Source organism: Giraffa tippelskirchi, chromosome 13, assembly GCF_054371585.1.
Source record: "Giraffa tippelskirchi isolate mGirTip1 chromosome 13, T2T-mGirTip1v1.2.pri, whole genome shotgun sequence".
Taxonomy (NCBI): Eukaryota; Metazoa; Chordata; class Mammalia; order Artiodactyla; family Giraffidae; genus Giraffa; species Giraffa tippelskirchi.
Window position 1 is genome coordinate 106,970,765 of NC_137287.1, and position 13,941 is coordinate 106,984,705.

A 13,941-nucleotide genomic window follows, 5' to 3' on the forward strand; every position below is an offset into this window, starting at 1 on the left:
TGTTTTAATTGAGGACTGTGAGGCCCAGGAAAGGGGGACGTGACATGCTGAAGATCGCACAATCCATGGGTGAGATACCTGTCCCATGGATGCTATGGGATAGATTATCTGAAGCCTGTCCCCCTACAGACACAAGGAGCACATGTAGAATATGAACAGCTGAGTTCGCAGGAAAAAAGGGAACTCTCCCAAGGGCCCAGCCTAAAACCAAAGCACTGAGTGTGATCTAGCGCTGGATGGCCGGGAGGATGTGGCATGGGGGTAGTAACTGAGGGCACCATGGGCTGAAGTGTGGCATCCTGCAGGGACAGATGACAGTGGCAATTCCAGTGAGGCAGAGGGTGGAAATGGAACCCCTGCATGAAGTGGAGGGCTTTAGAAGAGCTGCCCCCTTTAGTGAAAGACTAGACTAGAATCAACGTGACCATCAGCATCAGGAGGTGACGTGGAATCTTGTCTGTCTTAACTTTTACTCTGGAACAACAACATCAAAAAGATCTAAGAATTTGTGATCACATGCTTGCCCCCTCTTAAGTTTTGGTGAGTTCCTTAACCTCATTGAGCCCTAGTTTCCACGTTTGTGAAATGGGGTGGTCATGAGGATCTGATGAGTTAACAAGTATAAAGTGCCTGGTGCATGGTGAGTGCGAAGCAGAGTTAGATATTGTTATGTATTATGTGAGAAATTGGGAGTTAGTGGGTCTCTTTAGGTAGAGACTCTCCAGTGGTATGCTGGGGAACGTTCAACAAGCAGCTCTTTGGGAGGTGGGAGGTCACCTGACTGGAAGTTTTGGCCAGTTTCTATGGTACACATACTCCTCCCATGGCCAGTTTTGGGCTACCAGCCTGTTGTCACTCAGCATGGAGTTGCTCTCGTGAGCTGGCAGGAGCTGACACTGGCACTGCTGAGACCTAAGGTCTCAGGACTAACCTGTAGCCCATTCTGACCTCTAGATTTTGTGTTAAGTTGATCTCTGTGAATCAAAGTTGATTTTGTCCCGGTCAATGCAATTTTCCGAAAGAATGCTCTAATGTGTTAGTGATTTACCAAGCTTGCCTCCTTAGGTGAGAGTACAGCTGAGGTAGTGAAAGTCAAATGGGCCTTCCCTTGCTGTGGTCTCAGGAGGAAATAAGCCAGTGAGTCCTGAGCGCATCCACCATTGCCCACCTCTTTCCTTACCCTCATGTACTAAGAGGGAGGGGGGCAGAGTAGACACAGGGCACCAAGACCAGCCAGGGCAGCTACCAGTTGACTTTCTATCTCTAAAGATTTGCCCGATCTGGACATTTCCTATAAATGGAACCATGTAGTAGGTTGGTAGGAAAACCGGGATGAACTTTTTGGCCATCCCAGCACATGTGACTGGCTTCTTCGCATAGTGTTTTCAAGGTTCATTCGTGTTGTAGCCAGTTTTGGGTTGGCCAAAAATTCATTCGGGAATTTTTCCATACGATGTTACAGAGAAACCCAAACTTTTTGGCCAATCTAATATCAGTATTTCATTCCTTTTTATTGTCAAATAATACTCCAGTGCATGTGCATATTATACTTTATTTATCCATTCATCAGTTGATGGACATTTGGGTTGTTTCTACTTTTTGGCTATTATGAATAATGCTTCTAGGAGCATTCTTGTGCAAGTTTTTATGTGGGCATATATTGTCATATCTCTTTGGTATATACCAAGGAGTGGAATTGCTGGGTCGTAAGTTAACTGTTTAACCTTTTGAAGAACTGCTAGGCTGTATTTCCAAGTCGCTGCATCATTTTCTATCCCTGTCAGCAATGTATTGTAACCGTCATTGCAATATCTCCACTTTTCCATTGACACTAATAATTATTTGTCTCTTTAAATGTCATCATCCCAGTGGGCATAAGTGGTATCTTGTATGGCTTTGGCTTATATTTCCCTGATGGCTAATGATCACAGGTATAATTTAAAATTTTCAGTAGCCACATTATAGGAAATAAAAAGAGACGGGTGAAATTAATTTTAATAATATATTTTATTGAATGTAGTATATCTAAAATATTATCATTTTAGCATGTAATCAACATAAAAATAACTGAAATACTCTGCATTCTTTTCTTGGTGTCAAGTCTTTGAAATCTGGTGTGTATTTTATACTCAGAGCACATCTCTGATTCAGATTCATCACACTTCAGGTACTCAGGGGCCACATGTGGGTCATGGCCACCGCATGGAGTAGTAGTGCAAGTCTAGGGGATGAAAGCATGGAAAGGTAAAGGAGGCAGATAGAAGGGTCTGGGAAAGGGCGCAGAGGTGGGACAGAGCTCAGCGTGTTTAGGGACTGAAGGAGTGGCAGGAGGCAGGACTGGAGGGGCAGGGGGACAGGGAGGCGCTGGTGTGGGATCTCCAACACCTGTTCCTTACCTTTAGCGATGAAGATCTGTGCCAGAAGTTCCTCAAGGAGAACAGCTGGAATATCTTCCGGAAGGACCTGGTGCGGCTGCTGGTAGAGCCTCGCTGGTGTCCCCCATTCACTCCAATCCAGCCCAAGAAGAAAGGGACCTACAACCCCAGAATTGTGATGCTGGATCTGTATAGCTTAGACAAGAAGACTAAACATCGTCGTCATCCCATTTTTATGGCACCCCAGAAATACCTGCCCCCATTGAGGATTGTCCAAGCCATTATAGCACCCCGGTACAAAATCCAGGAGCTCCTGCCTCAGTATAAGAATGCAGGGGTCCTCATGTAGAATCAATAAAAGATGTTGGGTTGACCACCATGTTTCCTGAATAACCACCATGGGAGTTGTGGGGCTTACAGTGGGGGTCCCTGGGGAGGACCTATGGATCTGGAGAGGTATTAGGGGGCACTGTCTCCCCTGACACTTGTAGGGCTGAATAGGGGATGGTCAGGAGGCTGGGTGTGTGGGGGTTAATCACTGGGGGTGGCCTCAGGGAGAGAGGGTCTTATGACATGGATGGGAGGCACAGAGGAAAGACAGGGTTGCAAACTCAAATGTCTTGCAAGGCCAGACAGGTTGTCTGAAGGGGACTTCCCTGGTGGTGCTTCCACTGCAGGGGGCCTGGGTTTGATCCCAGGTCAGGGAACTAAGATCCATAGAGCATTCGTTCTATGACAGCCATCTTGCTAAAGCATTTGACTGGAGTCTTGTGACTTGGGCTAAGATCCTAGGTCTGCTACTTAATGGCTGTTGAGGATTAAAAGAAGTGGTACAAGTATGGCAAGGTAGAGGATTTTATTCACCAAGACCCCTGGAGCCAACAGGAAAGTCAAGATGGTAGGCTTTGTGGTGTGGCTGAGATTAAAGAGATAGATATATAGCAGAAGGCCTGGGGAGGTCACGGGGAATGGTGGGGACTGGCGTGCACATTCCCCATGCCAGTGGAGCAGCTGCTCGGTAGCTCCAATCAGTTGAAGCCATGCCAAGAAATAATGTGGATGCAATACGGCCAAGCTTTAGATTCTTTTCAGGAAAACCCAGAAATCCAATGGTTTAGATGATTCCTGTTGTTCCGTCACTAAGTCATGTTCAATAAGATGCCATGGACTGCAGCACACCAGGCTCCTCCATCCTCCACTGTCTCCCAGAGTTTGCTCAAACTCATGTCCATTGAGTCGGTGATGCTATCTAAACATTTCATCCTCTGCCACCCGCCCCCCTTGTACTGGTTTTCAAATGTGAGCAGTGAATTCAGATTGTTCTTGAAATACTGTGTTGGGCAAACAAAACACATACGGAGGCTGTGTTGGGCCCACAGGCTGCCAGTCTGCCAATAGCTTGTCGAGCAGCTAGCTCTGTCAGACTGACAGGGTGTTGCCAGAGCCTGGAGTGAGGCATGACCGTGGGGGCAGATACAAGGAGCCCAAGACAGATACAAGGAGCCCAAGACAGATGGGCAGCATGACAGGAGCTGGCATCCTGGGTGAAGGATGAGGAGTCAGCAGCCTGAGAGGGAGGACGCAGACCAGAGACAAGGAGGTGCTCGGTGGGACTTAAGGAGGGCTCCTTGGTCCCTCTGGCAGGTCCTGGAAGCTGCCAGTCACTGATCTGGGCCAGCTTTACTTGGTAGTGCTGGGCCTAGAACTCAGGGCTCCTGTCCCCCTCCAGTCTTGGTATCACAGACCCAGGACCTAGTCATCTCTCTCCCTTGGGAAACCCCATGGTTTAGCTTTGAGAGCCCCAAGGGGCCTGGAAGAGGCCATGGCAGCACAAGAGCCCAGCCTGGTAGAAGACAGAAGCCCTCCCCCACCCAGTACCCACGCACTCACCTATACCACCCTTGCAAAGGAGCAGACTCTGAGGAACACCCAGACACTGAACTCTAGAGAGCCTGCTTCTGCTTGTCTCATGGGATCCCGGTAAGCACCTTGAGTCCGTCACCTGCAGCCCGATTTCCCCAGTGGCAAAATGAGCATGTTGGACAAGATGGATGGTTTTCACCAGTGAACGAGAGGTGAGTGGAGTTTGAAAAGCGTACTCGACATTATAATTTTGTGTGTTGAATTTAAAAGAAAACTGTTTTCGTGTTACACAGCAAAGAACGAGGAGTAGGTGGACTTCCCTGGTGGTCCAGTGGCTAAGACTCCATGCTCCCAATGCAGGGGGCCTGGGTTCTATCCCTGACCAGGGAACTAGATCCCACATGCCACAACTAACAGTTTGCATGCCGAAACTAAAGATCCCATGTGCCACAACCGAGACCTGCCAGAGTGTTGCCTGAATGGTCTGGGATCGAGCGACCAGAATGAAGACAGAACACGAAATCTGCTGCAATGGGTCAGGGGACCTGCAGCCTCTACTGGACTGAGGTGCAGAGTCCACTCTGAGTCCAGCTTTTATTCCTAACTGCAGACTACAAAACTTTCTTTGCTCTATCTTTCCCAAGACACTACATTGACATAGTCCAGATCTCTTTGTTTTTACCCCAGGCCACTCCCTTCTGGGATAGTCTCGGGAACAATCAGCAAGTGCGTAGGCAGTGTTCATAGCTAATGCCGACCCCGTGTTCCAAGGTCCATGCTTTCATGATCCCAGTCATACTCCCTTCTGGGTCTGGCCTTGGGGTTTGTAGCAAGGCTATTATTCTAAGAAAAACATGAAAAACAATCATCAACGTGGTTTCTTAATATATGCTGTTTTTCTAGGTGCTATTTCTGTGAAATTTCTCAAGGCTGTGAAAGTACATTATTAGGAATTCCCACTACATCTTCCCCTTCTCTTTTTTGCAGGAGTAGATATGCTGTCTGAGCAACTTTTTTCTTCATCGATTCTCGGATGGTTTCTCTCGTGCATCTGAGGACTAGACACAAAAGAGTTAAAAATGTACATCCTGATATTATCAGTTCTGTTCAGTCGCTCAATTGTGTCTGACTCTTTGCGACCCCATGAGCCGTAGCACACCAGGCCTCCCTGTCCATCACCAACTCCCGGAGCCTACCCAAACTCATGTGCATTGAGTCAGTGATGCCATCCAACCATCTCATCCTAAGTCATCCCCTTCTCCTCTTGCCTTCAATCTTTCCCAGCATCAGGGTCTTTTCAAATGAGTCAGTTCTTTGCATCAGGTGGCCAAAGTATTGGGAGTTTCAGCTTCAACATCAGTCCTTCCAATGAACACACAGGACTGATCTCCTTTAGGATGGACTGGTTGGATCTCCTTGCAGTCCAAGGGACTCTCAAGAGTCTTCTCCAACACCACAGTTCAAAAGCATCAATTCTTCGGTGCTCAGCTTTCTTTATAGTCCAACTTTCACATCCATACATGACTACTGGAAAAACCATAGCCTTGACTAGACGGACTTTTGTTGGCAAAGTAATGTCTCTGCTTTTTAATATGTGTCTAGGTTGGTCATAACTTTCCTTCCAAGGAGTAAGCGTCTTTTAATTTCATGGCTGCAGTCACCATCTGCAGTGATTTTGGAGCCCCCCAAAATAAAGTCTCTGTTTCCACTGTTTCCCCATCTATTTGCCATGAAGTGATGGGACCAGATGCCATGATCTTAGTTTTCTGAATGTTGATCTTTAAGCCAACTTTTTCGCTCTCCTCTTTCACTTTCATCAAGAGGCTCTAGTTCTTCTTCACTTCTGCCATAAGGGTGGTGGTATCTGCATATCTGAGGTTACTGATACTTCTCCCAGCACTCTTGATTCCAGCTTGTGCTTCTTCCAGCCCAGCCAGCGTTTCTTATGATGTACTCTGCATATAAGTTAAATAAGCAGGGTGACAATATACAGCCTTGACGTGCTCCTTTTCCTATTTGGAACCAGTCTGTTGTTCCATGTCCAGTTCTAACTGTTGCTTCCTGACCAGCATACAGGTTTCTCAAGAGGCAGGTCAGATGGTCTGGTATTCCCATCTCTTTCAGAATTTTCCACAGTTTATTGTGATCCACACAGTCAAAGGCTTTGGCATAGTCAATAAAGCAGAAATAGATGTTTTTCTGGAACTCTCTTGCTTTTTCGATGATCCAGCAGATGTTGGCAATTTGATCTCTGGTTCCTCTGCCTTTTCTAAAACCAGCTTGAACATTGTAGTACCAAGTAATACTCCTCCTAAAGTTTTAATCCACATTATGGGGTTAAGTTTATGTAAGCTGTCCTCAATTTCTTTAAATAAATCAGTTTCTGGAAGTAATTGTAAGTGAACATTCTGCATATTAGAAATAGCCTGTAATTGGGAAATATCTAAGGACAGATTATTACGAATGTGTCCTCTCAAATGTTTAGATAATTGATCCCAAGTATATGCACTTTGATTATACTTATGAGGTGTGACACAAAATGAAGAGATATTTCAATCACACTTAAAATGAATCTGTAATTTTAAATTTTGCACTTCGTCCCCTACTAGGAGAACTGGATTTTCTAAATCAATGAATCGGTCATTAATTTCTTGGTCTTAACTTGCGTTCTGGCGCTGCTGCTGCTAAGTTGGTACCTGCTACTGTACAAAGGTAGTCATTTGTATAGTTTGATGCTGTGCCACCCTGACTACTGCTGCGGCTGTGGCTATAGCAATAATTCCCACAATAGCTGTTACAAGGAGTCCAATAAACCTTTTGCAATGTGGTAGTACTTTCTTTATAACCTTTAAAAGAGCATGTGTTTCAGGGGAGCCTTCCCAATGTCTGGTTTGATTTACTGGAAGCCATATTCGCAATCTCCTTCTTAATATAACAAGTGAGTGATTAGAATTATAAAGTGAAGAATTTAAGCAAATATATAATGTGCAATCCTGGCAAGAAAGTTTTTGTACACTTTCATTGGTAGAAATTGTTCCTTTCAAGGGCACGGAAGGATCTCTCACACAAGCCTGAATGTAAAATGTCCAGTTTGTTCTGGTATTAAATGTCAATGAATAATTAGTTTTATCAGAATAACATCCATCCCGAATTTGGAATTTTTTTAGACTTAAAGTCAATCTCCAAATCTCTCTTTGCCCTCTTTCTTGATCCAATTGTGGGAAGGGGGGGTGACATGCTACTACCATGCCATATAATTGGAGGATCTGAATGAGTGGTAATATTAGTATGGTCAAAGACTTTATGCACCTGCCAATGCAGTCTTTTGTGAGGATTGCAGAACTGATTTTGATGAGAGCAATTAGAGACTGCATACCACTTAGAGGACCAGTCGCATACAATTCTATAGGAACCATTAATCAAAATTACTCCCTGAGTCCTGCGGCAATTATCCCACTGGATACAATCTTGTTTTTCAGATCTTGAATACAATCTTGTTATTCAGAACAGCTTGCGATGTTTTCATAAAGGTCTGTCTGATTTGGTGTCATTATTGGATTCTGAGTCGTTATAAGCAAAACTCAGACCAGAGAGAAAATATAGTTGAACCTTAGTATGCTGCTACTGCTGCTAAGTCGCTTCAGTCGTGTCCGACTCTGTGCGATCCCATAGACAGCAGCCCACCAGGCTCTGCCGTCCTTGGGATTCTCCAGGCAAGAACACTGGAATGGGTTGCCATTTCCTTCTCCAATGCATGAAAGTGAAAAGTGAAAGTAAAGTCGCTCAGTCGTGTCTGACTCTTCGCGACCCCATGGACTGCAGCCTACCAGGCTCTTCCGTCCATGGGATTTTTCAGGCAAGAGTACTGGAGTGGGTTGCCGTTGCCTTCTTCGTGAACCTTAGTATGGTTATGGTTTAAAGAATTAGTGGACAGCCAGGCTTGCATAGATAATTTAAGACATCCTGTGGCTGGTCCTACACAAATTGGCCAGGATTCATACCCATAAGTAACACTGAAGGGAGTCACTTTCTCTTTTTAAACAAGAGGAAGATGTGTATCTTCAGGTCCTGGTATCCAGGAAGAATCATTTAACATAGACGGGGATCATATAATCCCCCCAGTCAATGGGTTTTAGTAATGGGGGCTTAGGTATATATGCCCAATAAGTATAATTCTTTGCTTTTGCGAAAACCAGGGGTATACTCACTACAATGGTTATCAGGGCAAACATAACCATGATGAGTTTGTCTGGATTCACTGGTTGTTTCTGCTCAGTTTTACTCTACGAGCTGGAATCCACATAGGTTCTAGACCTTCTCCTGGGGAGATACAAGCAAACCCTCTTTCCCATGTAATTAACTTTCCCAGTGACCAAGGATCCGTTACTGGATCTTGCCACCAAATTACAGTCTTAGTTGTATTTGTGGATGTAGCCTGAAAATGTCGCTCAGCTATAGTTTCCATAGTTTGTGTCGAAATATTCAAAAATTGAGAATAAATAAAGCTTTATTCAATATTGTTTATTGTCCTATGGCATTTCCCCTTTTTTGTTTTTGTATTATATGTTTAAGTGATTGATTAGCCCTTTCCATTATGGCCTATCTTTATGGGTTATAGGGAATGTCAGTAGGATGTTTTATAGATCAAATTTTAAAAAATTGTTGGAATGTTCTACTGGTATAAGCAGGGCTGTTATCAGTTTTTATAGTTTTTGGTAGTTTTATAACAGCAAAAGAAGCATATAAATGTCTTTGTATATGTTTTATAGCCTCATTGTAGTCTCACTGGAGTGAGCAGTGGCCCATATAAATTGAGAGAATGTATCAATAGTCATATGTACATAAGAGAGTTTACCAAAGGAAGATAGATGAGTTACATCCGTTATAACTGTGGATTTTATATGGAACTGTATACCGTCATTATATCAGTGGATCAGTCACACATTTGATAATGTAAGGGACAACATTTCTTGAAACAGGCAATAAAGAAAGCAATATAGTTAGCAGTAATAGTAAAATCATAAGTAAGAATTTAAGTCAAGAACTTTTATTAGGTATAGCCCAGTGACATCTTTAAGTCATCTGACTTAGTTTGTTAAATGACTATAGTTTGTTGTTAATTTCCTGGTTGTAGATCCTGGAGCATCTGATCTTTATTTAAAGACTGTTTACTGAGATAAGTTTAAGAAACAAACTTAAAGAGTGTCTTTTCAATGAAGGACCTTTTTAATTTAACTTAATGAAGCCTCTTAGCAATGTAATATAACTATAAGGAATTATCTAGAAGTGTGTCTTAGTAAATATAGATCTTAATTAACAAAACTAGAACTTAAGATTCAGTGAAACATTAAGATGTCATAGGCCTGACATCAGTTGGGTGGATATTTCTTTTAGAGCTCCCCAGTATACTCTTGAGATTTTTGTATATGTCTGGAGACAGTTTGTTGTTTTTTTTAACCTTGATGAGGCTGTTCAGAACCCAAATGTTTCTAATTTCTGGAGCAATGAGGCAGAGAGAAAAGAAAAATGTCTTAATTTTATCCACAGGTGTAAATCACTAAATTGTTTTAAACCATCAGTGACTTGAGAAGAGCTTTTTTGTATCTGAAAACAAAGATTAGAAGCCAGTAATGTGTCAGAGAAAGAGTCATGAAAATTGTAGTCATATTTAGCAATCTGTTCAATCCCTTTGTTTTGTGGTCCTGGCCTGACGACCGAGGATGTCAGTAAAAATGATAGTCTCCAAGAAGTTTGTGAAGTTTTTTGTCAATGTCTGTACGACCTGTCTAGCAAACTGGGTGTCCCAGTCGCTGGAGATCGCATAAAATGTATTTTAACCAATTTTTTCATTGTGAAATATTAACCCTACAGCCAGGAAAGGCTTTATCTTATCAAATAAAAGTGAGGTTTGTCAGGGAGCCAGGAAAAGCCAAGCGGCTGTCTTGGACTTCCCATAGCCCTGACTGTTTGGTTTATAGCCATTATTGATCTATTTTAAATTTCCTGATGAGGGGTTAATTTTGTAGCAGTATGAGCTTTGTCTATGTGTGTCATAATCTCCATATATCATTGTGAAATAACACTCATTCACTTTATCAAAGTAACAAAAGATTTTAAAAGCAAGTATGAATCACTTAAAGACAAAGAAATTTATATAGTCTGTTATCAAAAGCCATATTCCAAGAAGACTTTTTTTTAAACAGGAAGAAAAAATCAAATTCCAGATTGGTACCAGCTTATATTCATTGTGAAACAATAGTTATTCACTTAGTCAAAGTAACCATAAAAGATTTCAAAGGCAGTTTAGTGTCTTAACTTGTATCATGCACAAAACTCTCTTCCACTTGCCACAACCCTTTTTTACATTTCTGTATTCATCACTCCGGAGAAGGCAATGGCACCCCACTCCAGTACTCTTGCCTGGAAAATCCCGTGGACCGAGGAGCCTGGTAGGCTGCAGACTCATGGGGTCGCTAAGAGTCGGACACGATTGAGCGACTTCCCTTTCACTTTTCCCTTTCATGCATTGGAGAAGGAAATGGCAACCCACTCCAGTATTCTTGCCTGGAGAATCCCAGGGACGGCGGAGCGTGGTGGGCTGCTGTCTATGGGGTCGCACAGAGTCGGACACGACTGAAGCGGCTTAGCAGTAGCAGTAGCATTCATGACTCTATTTGCCCATTCAGAGAACAGCCATTTGTAAGTTCAGATGTATTTCCTGTAATAGAATGTAATTCCACTCCTTATACCTTTTTATTTAAAACACACATCTTACTTTTCTTTAACAACCATGAACTCTTGTATATTAGCATTTTATAGATTGGTGAACATAAATACCAGTTTTAAGTTTAAAAATATATTTGCTTTTTCTTTTAATAGAGAACATCTTAGGATGGCACCAAACGTTTTTATTAATAGTCCAAAATATCTTTAGTTTTTCTGTAAGAGGAAGTTAGTGTTTAGTAACTAATGTTTTAAAATCTTATTTTGTTTGGAAATGACCTAGCTATTTAATAAACTTTTATCATTTAGTTTAGTACAACCCTAGAAATTTAATTTTCCCCAGTCCTCAGAGATTATTTTAGACAGACATTTCTAAAATATAATTACTTTTAATAGAGTTTATCTAAAAGTTTTCATCTCATTTATATATATTTGTATATATAGTTACTATGTGTTGACAAATTTTAACCTTAAACCTAGGCTCAGTAAAAGTATTACACAATGTTGATGACTTAAGACATGTCTCAATTAGATTAGCAAACAAACATTAATGTTAGATATTTAATATTGAATACTTTTCAGTTCATGTGAACCTGAATTTAAATAGAGCTCATTTATAAGTTAACCTCATATTATCCAAAAACAAAGACACACACTGAGACACAGATAATTTTAGACAGACGACAGACAGAGATGTCATAGTTTTCCACTTGAAATTTAAAATATCTTTTTGCCCCTTCTTTTTTTTTTTCTTGGTTTGAGTTCTACCAATTTGTTTATGGGTGGAGTCCCAGACAGAGTGGGCTGTGTATCCCAAGAACATGATAAGAGTTAACTTCAGGTTTTTTCTCAGGCCTGTTTTTGTTTCCCAGGCAGAACTGGAGCTCCAGAAAAGTATTTTAACAAGTCAACTTTTTCCTAATTGCATGTGCAAGAAGAACCAGTTTTGCAATTTCAAAAAAGATTTTATTTTAACCAGTTATCTCTGGAGTCTAAAGAATATCATGGCCATTCAGTGTCAAAAATGCCGTCTCTCTTTTTTGTAGTCATGTATATCATCCATAAAATGAATGATTATGCATGAGGGAATTGCTGTCGCAGTGGGTGTGAATCCTTGGCTACAAAATTTTGACAAATAGTGGGACTGTTAAGCATACCTTGAGGTAATACAGTCCGTTGAAATCTTTTATGTGGCTCCTTTAAATTAATGGAAGGAACTGAAAAGGCAAATCTAGGTTGATCATTAGAGTGTAAAAGAATAATAAAAAAACAATCTTTGAGATCAATAACAAACAAATGCCGATTTCTTGGAATCATACTAGGATTAGGTAGACCAGGTTGTAAAGCACCCATTGGAACAATAACAGCATTAACAGCTCTCAAATCAGTAAGCATTTTCCATTTAACAGATTTCTTTTGTACAACGAACACTGGAGAATTCTGTGGGTTAAAGGACTCCATATGTCCCTTGCTAAGTTGTTCATTAATTAATTTATGTAAAGCCTCCAATTTTTCTTGTTTTAGAGGCCACTGCTCTATCCACACAGGTTGACCAGTTTTCCAGTTAAGAGGTATAGGTGTGGGTGGAGGAAGATTAATACGAGCAGTGGCCCCTAGTGAAAATGGTGGGGTTTGAAATCTTGAGCAGTCAAAGGATAAATTCTTCCTTGTTGATTTTTGCCCAGGCCCAATCTTCGTATATGACCTTGATTGAACATAATTTGACGACTGGCCTCGCTATATTGATTTTGAGGTTTTTCAGGAGTCATCGTCACTTTCATCAAAAGAACCAGAAGTCTGCAAAGGCTCCAGTACTGACTGAATTAATGCTCATGTACTCCAAATAGAAACAGGGAGCGGAGTTCCTTTTGTATGTTCTTTAACTCGGCTCCAACCTTTTCCCAGACTTTTAAATCTAAGGTCCCTATTGACGGGAACCAGCAGCAATATTTATCTGCTGCTTGTAACAATTCTAATAATCACCCTTCACTAATAGAAGCTCCTCCCGCTTTCAAGAGCTGTCTTAATAAATATATGGGCGATAGTGTTCTGCACTCTCAACATTTCCCATTTTAACCCTGATTAAATGCCTGGGGACTTACCAGCGGGAATTTTCAGAGGGAGGCCTCTCAACTGTCCCAGGTTCTGCTACGCTGTATTTTCACTTTCGCTCCTAGTGGTCTTTGGCTACAGCTCCATGTTGGGCGCCAATTGTTGCCCTAATGGTCCAGGAGCAAGCAACAAGAATGAAGACAGAACATGAAATCTGCTGCAATGGGTCAGGGGACCTGCAGCCTCTACTGGACTGAGGTGCAGAGTCCACTCTGAGTCCAGCTTTTATTCCTAACTGCAGACTACAAAACTTTCTTTGCTCTATCTTTCCCAAGACACTACATTGACATAGTCCAGATCTCTTTGTTTTTACCCCAGGCCACTCCCTTCTGGGATAGTCTCGGGAACAATCAGCAAGTGCGTAGGCAGTGTTCATAGCTAATGCCGACCCCGTGTTCCAAGGTCCATGCTTTCATGATCCCAGTCATACTCCCTTCTGGGTCTGGCCTTGGGGTTTGTAGCAAGGCTATTATTCTAAGAAAAACATGAAAAACAATCATCAACGTGGTTTCTTAATATATGCTGTTTTTCTAGGTGCTATTTCTGTGAAATTTTTCAAGGCTGTGAAAGTACATTATTAGGAATTCCCATTACACCAGAGCCAAATAAGTAAGTCATTATTTTTTTAAAATGAATTAAAGGAGTGGGGAATTTATCTCTCAGAAGAGGGTGTGGATAAAAAAGAGGTGAGAAGCAATGCGCTTCATCATCTCAACTTTTCTGATGGTTCCAGGGAGTTGAGGGATCTGGGATGTCTGTAGCAGTGTGGAAGGGCTGCCTGTGACTTACAAGGACAGGGTGGCATGGTTTGGGGACGGGGTAAGTTGGGGCTTCTGACGACATTTAGCGATCTCTTCGTGTGTAGGGC

At 42.1% G+C, this 13,941-nt stretch overlaps 2 protein-coding genes and 1 long non-coding RNA gene across 19 annotated transcripts in view; 2 read left to right on the top strand and 1 right to left on the bottom strand.

Moving 5' to 3' along the window:
* CNBD2 (cyclic nucleotide binding domain containing 2) overlaps window positions 1-2,749 on the top strand; it is a 62,778-nt gene extending 60,029 nt beyond the window's left edge. For all 17 annotated transcript variants that reach the window (XM_081560044.1, XM_081560039.1, XM_081560033.1 and 14 more), the window contains one exon: window positions 2,403-2,749. In XM_081560044.1, the coding sequence (XP_081416170.1) occupies window positions 2,403-2,724 (322 nt within the window). In that variant the 3' untranslated portion in view covers window positions 2,725-2,749. The remainder of the gene's footprint in view (window positions 1-2,402) is intronic.
* A 6,520-nt stretch (window positions 2,750-9,269) lies between these two features.
* Window positions 9,270-13,355, bottom strand: LOC145533173 (uncharacterized). Its single transcript, XR_014073901.1, has 2 exons — window positions 13,064-13,355; window positions 9,270-10,956 (listed from the first exon to the last, which is right to left on the bottom strand). It is a non-coding gene; the product is annotated as an uncharacterized LOC145533173 (long non-coding RNA).
* A 252-nt stretch (window positions 13,356-13,607) lies between these two features.
* The window catches only part of EPB41L1 (erythrocyte membrane protein band 4.1 like 1), a 179,608-nt gene continuing 179,274 nt past the window's right edge, over window positions 13,608-13,941 (top strand). Inside the window, exon 1 of the mRNA XM_081560107.1 lies at window positions 13,608-13,682. The gene's annotated coding sequence lies outside the window, so the exon portion shown is untranslated. The remainder of the gene's footprint in view (window positions 13,683-13,941) is intronic.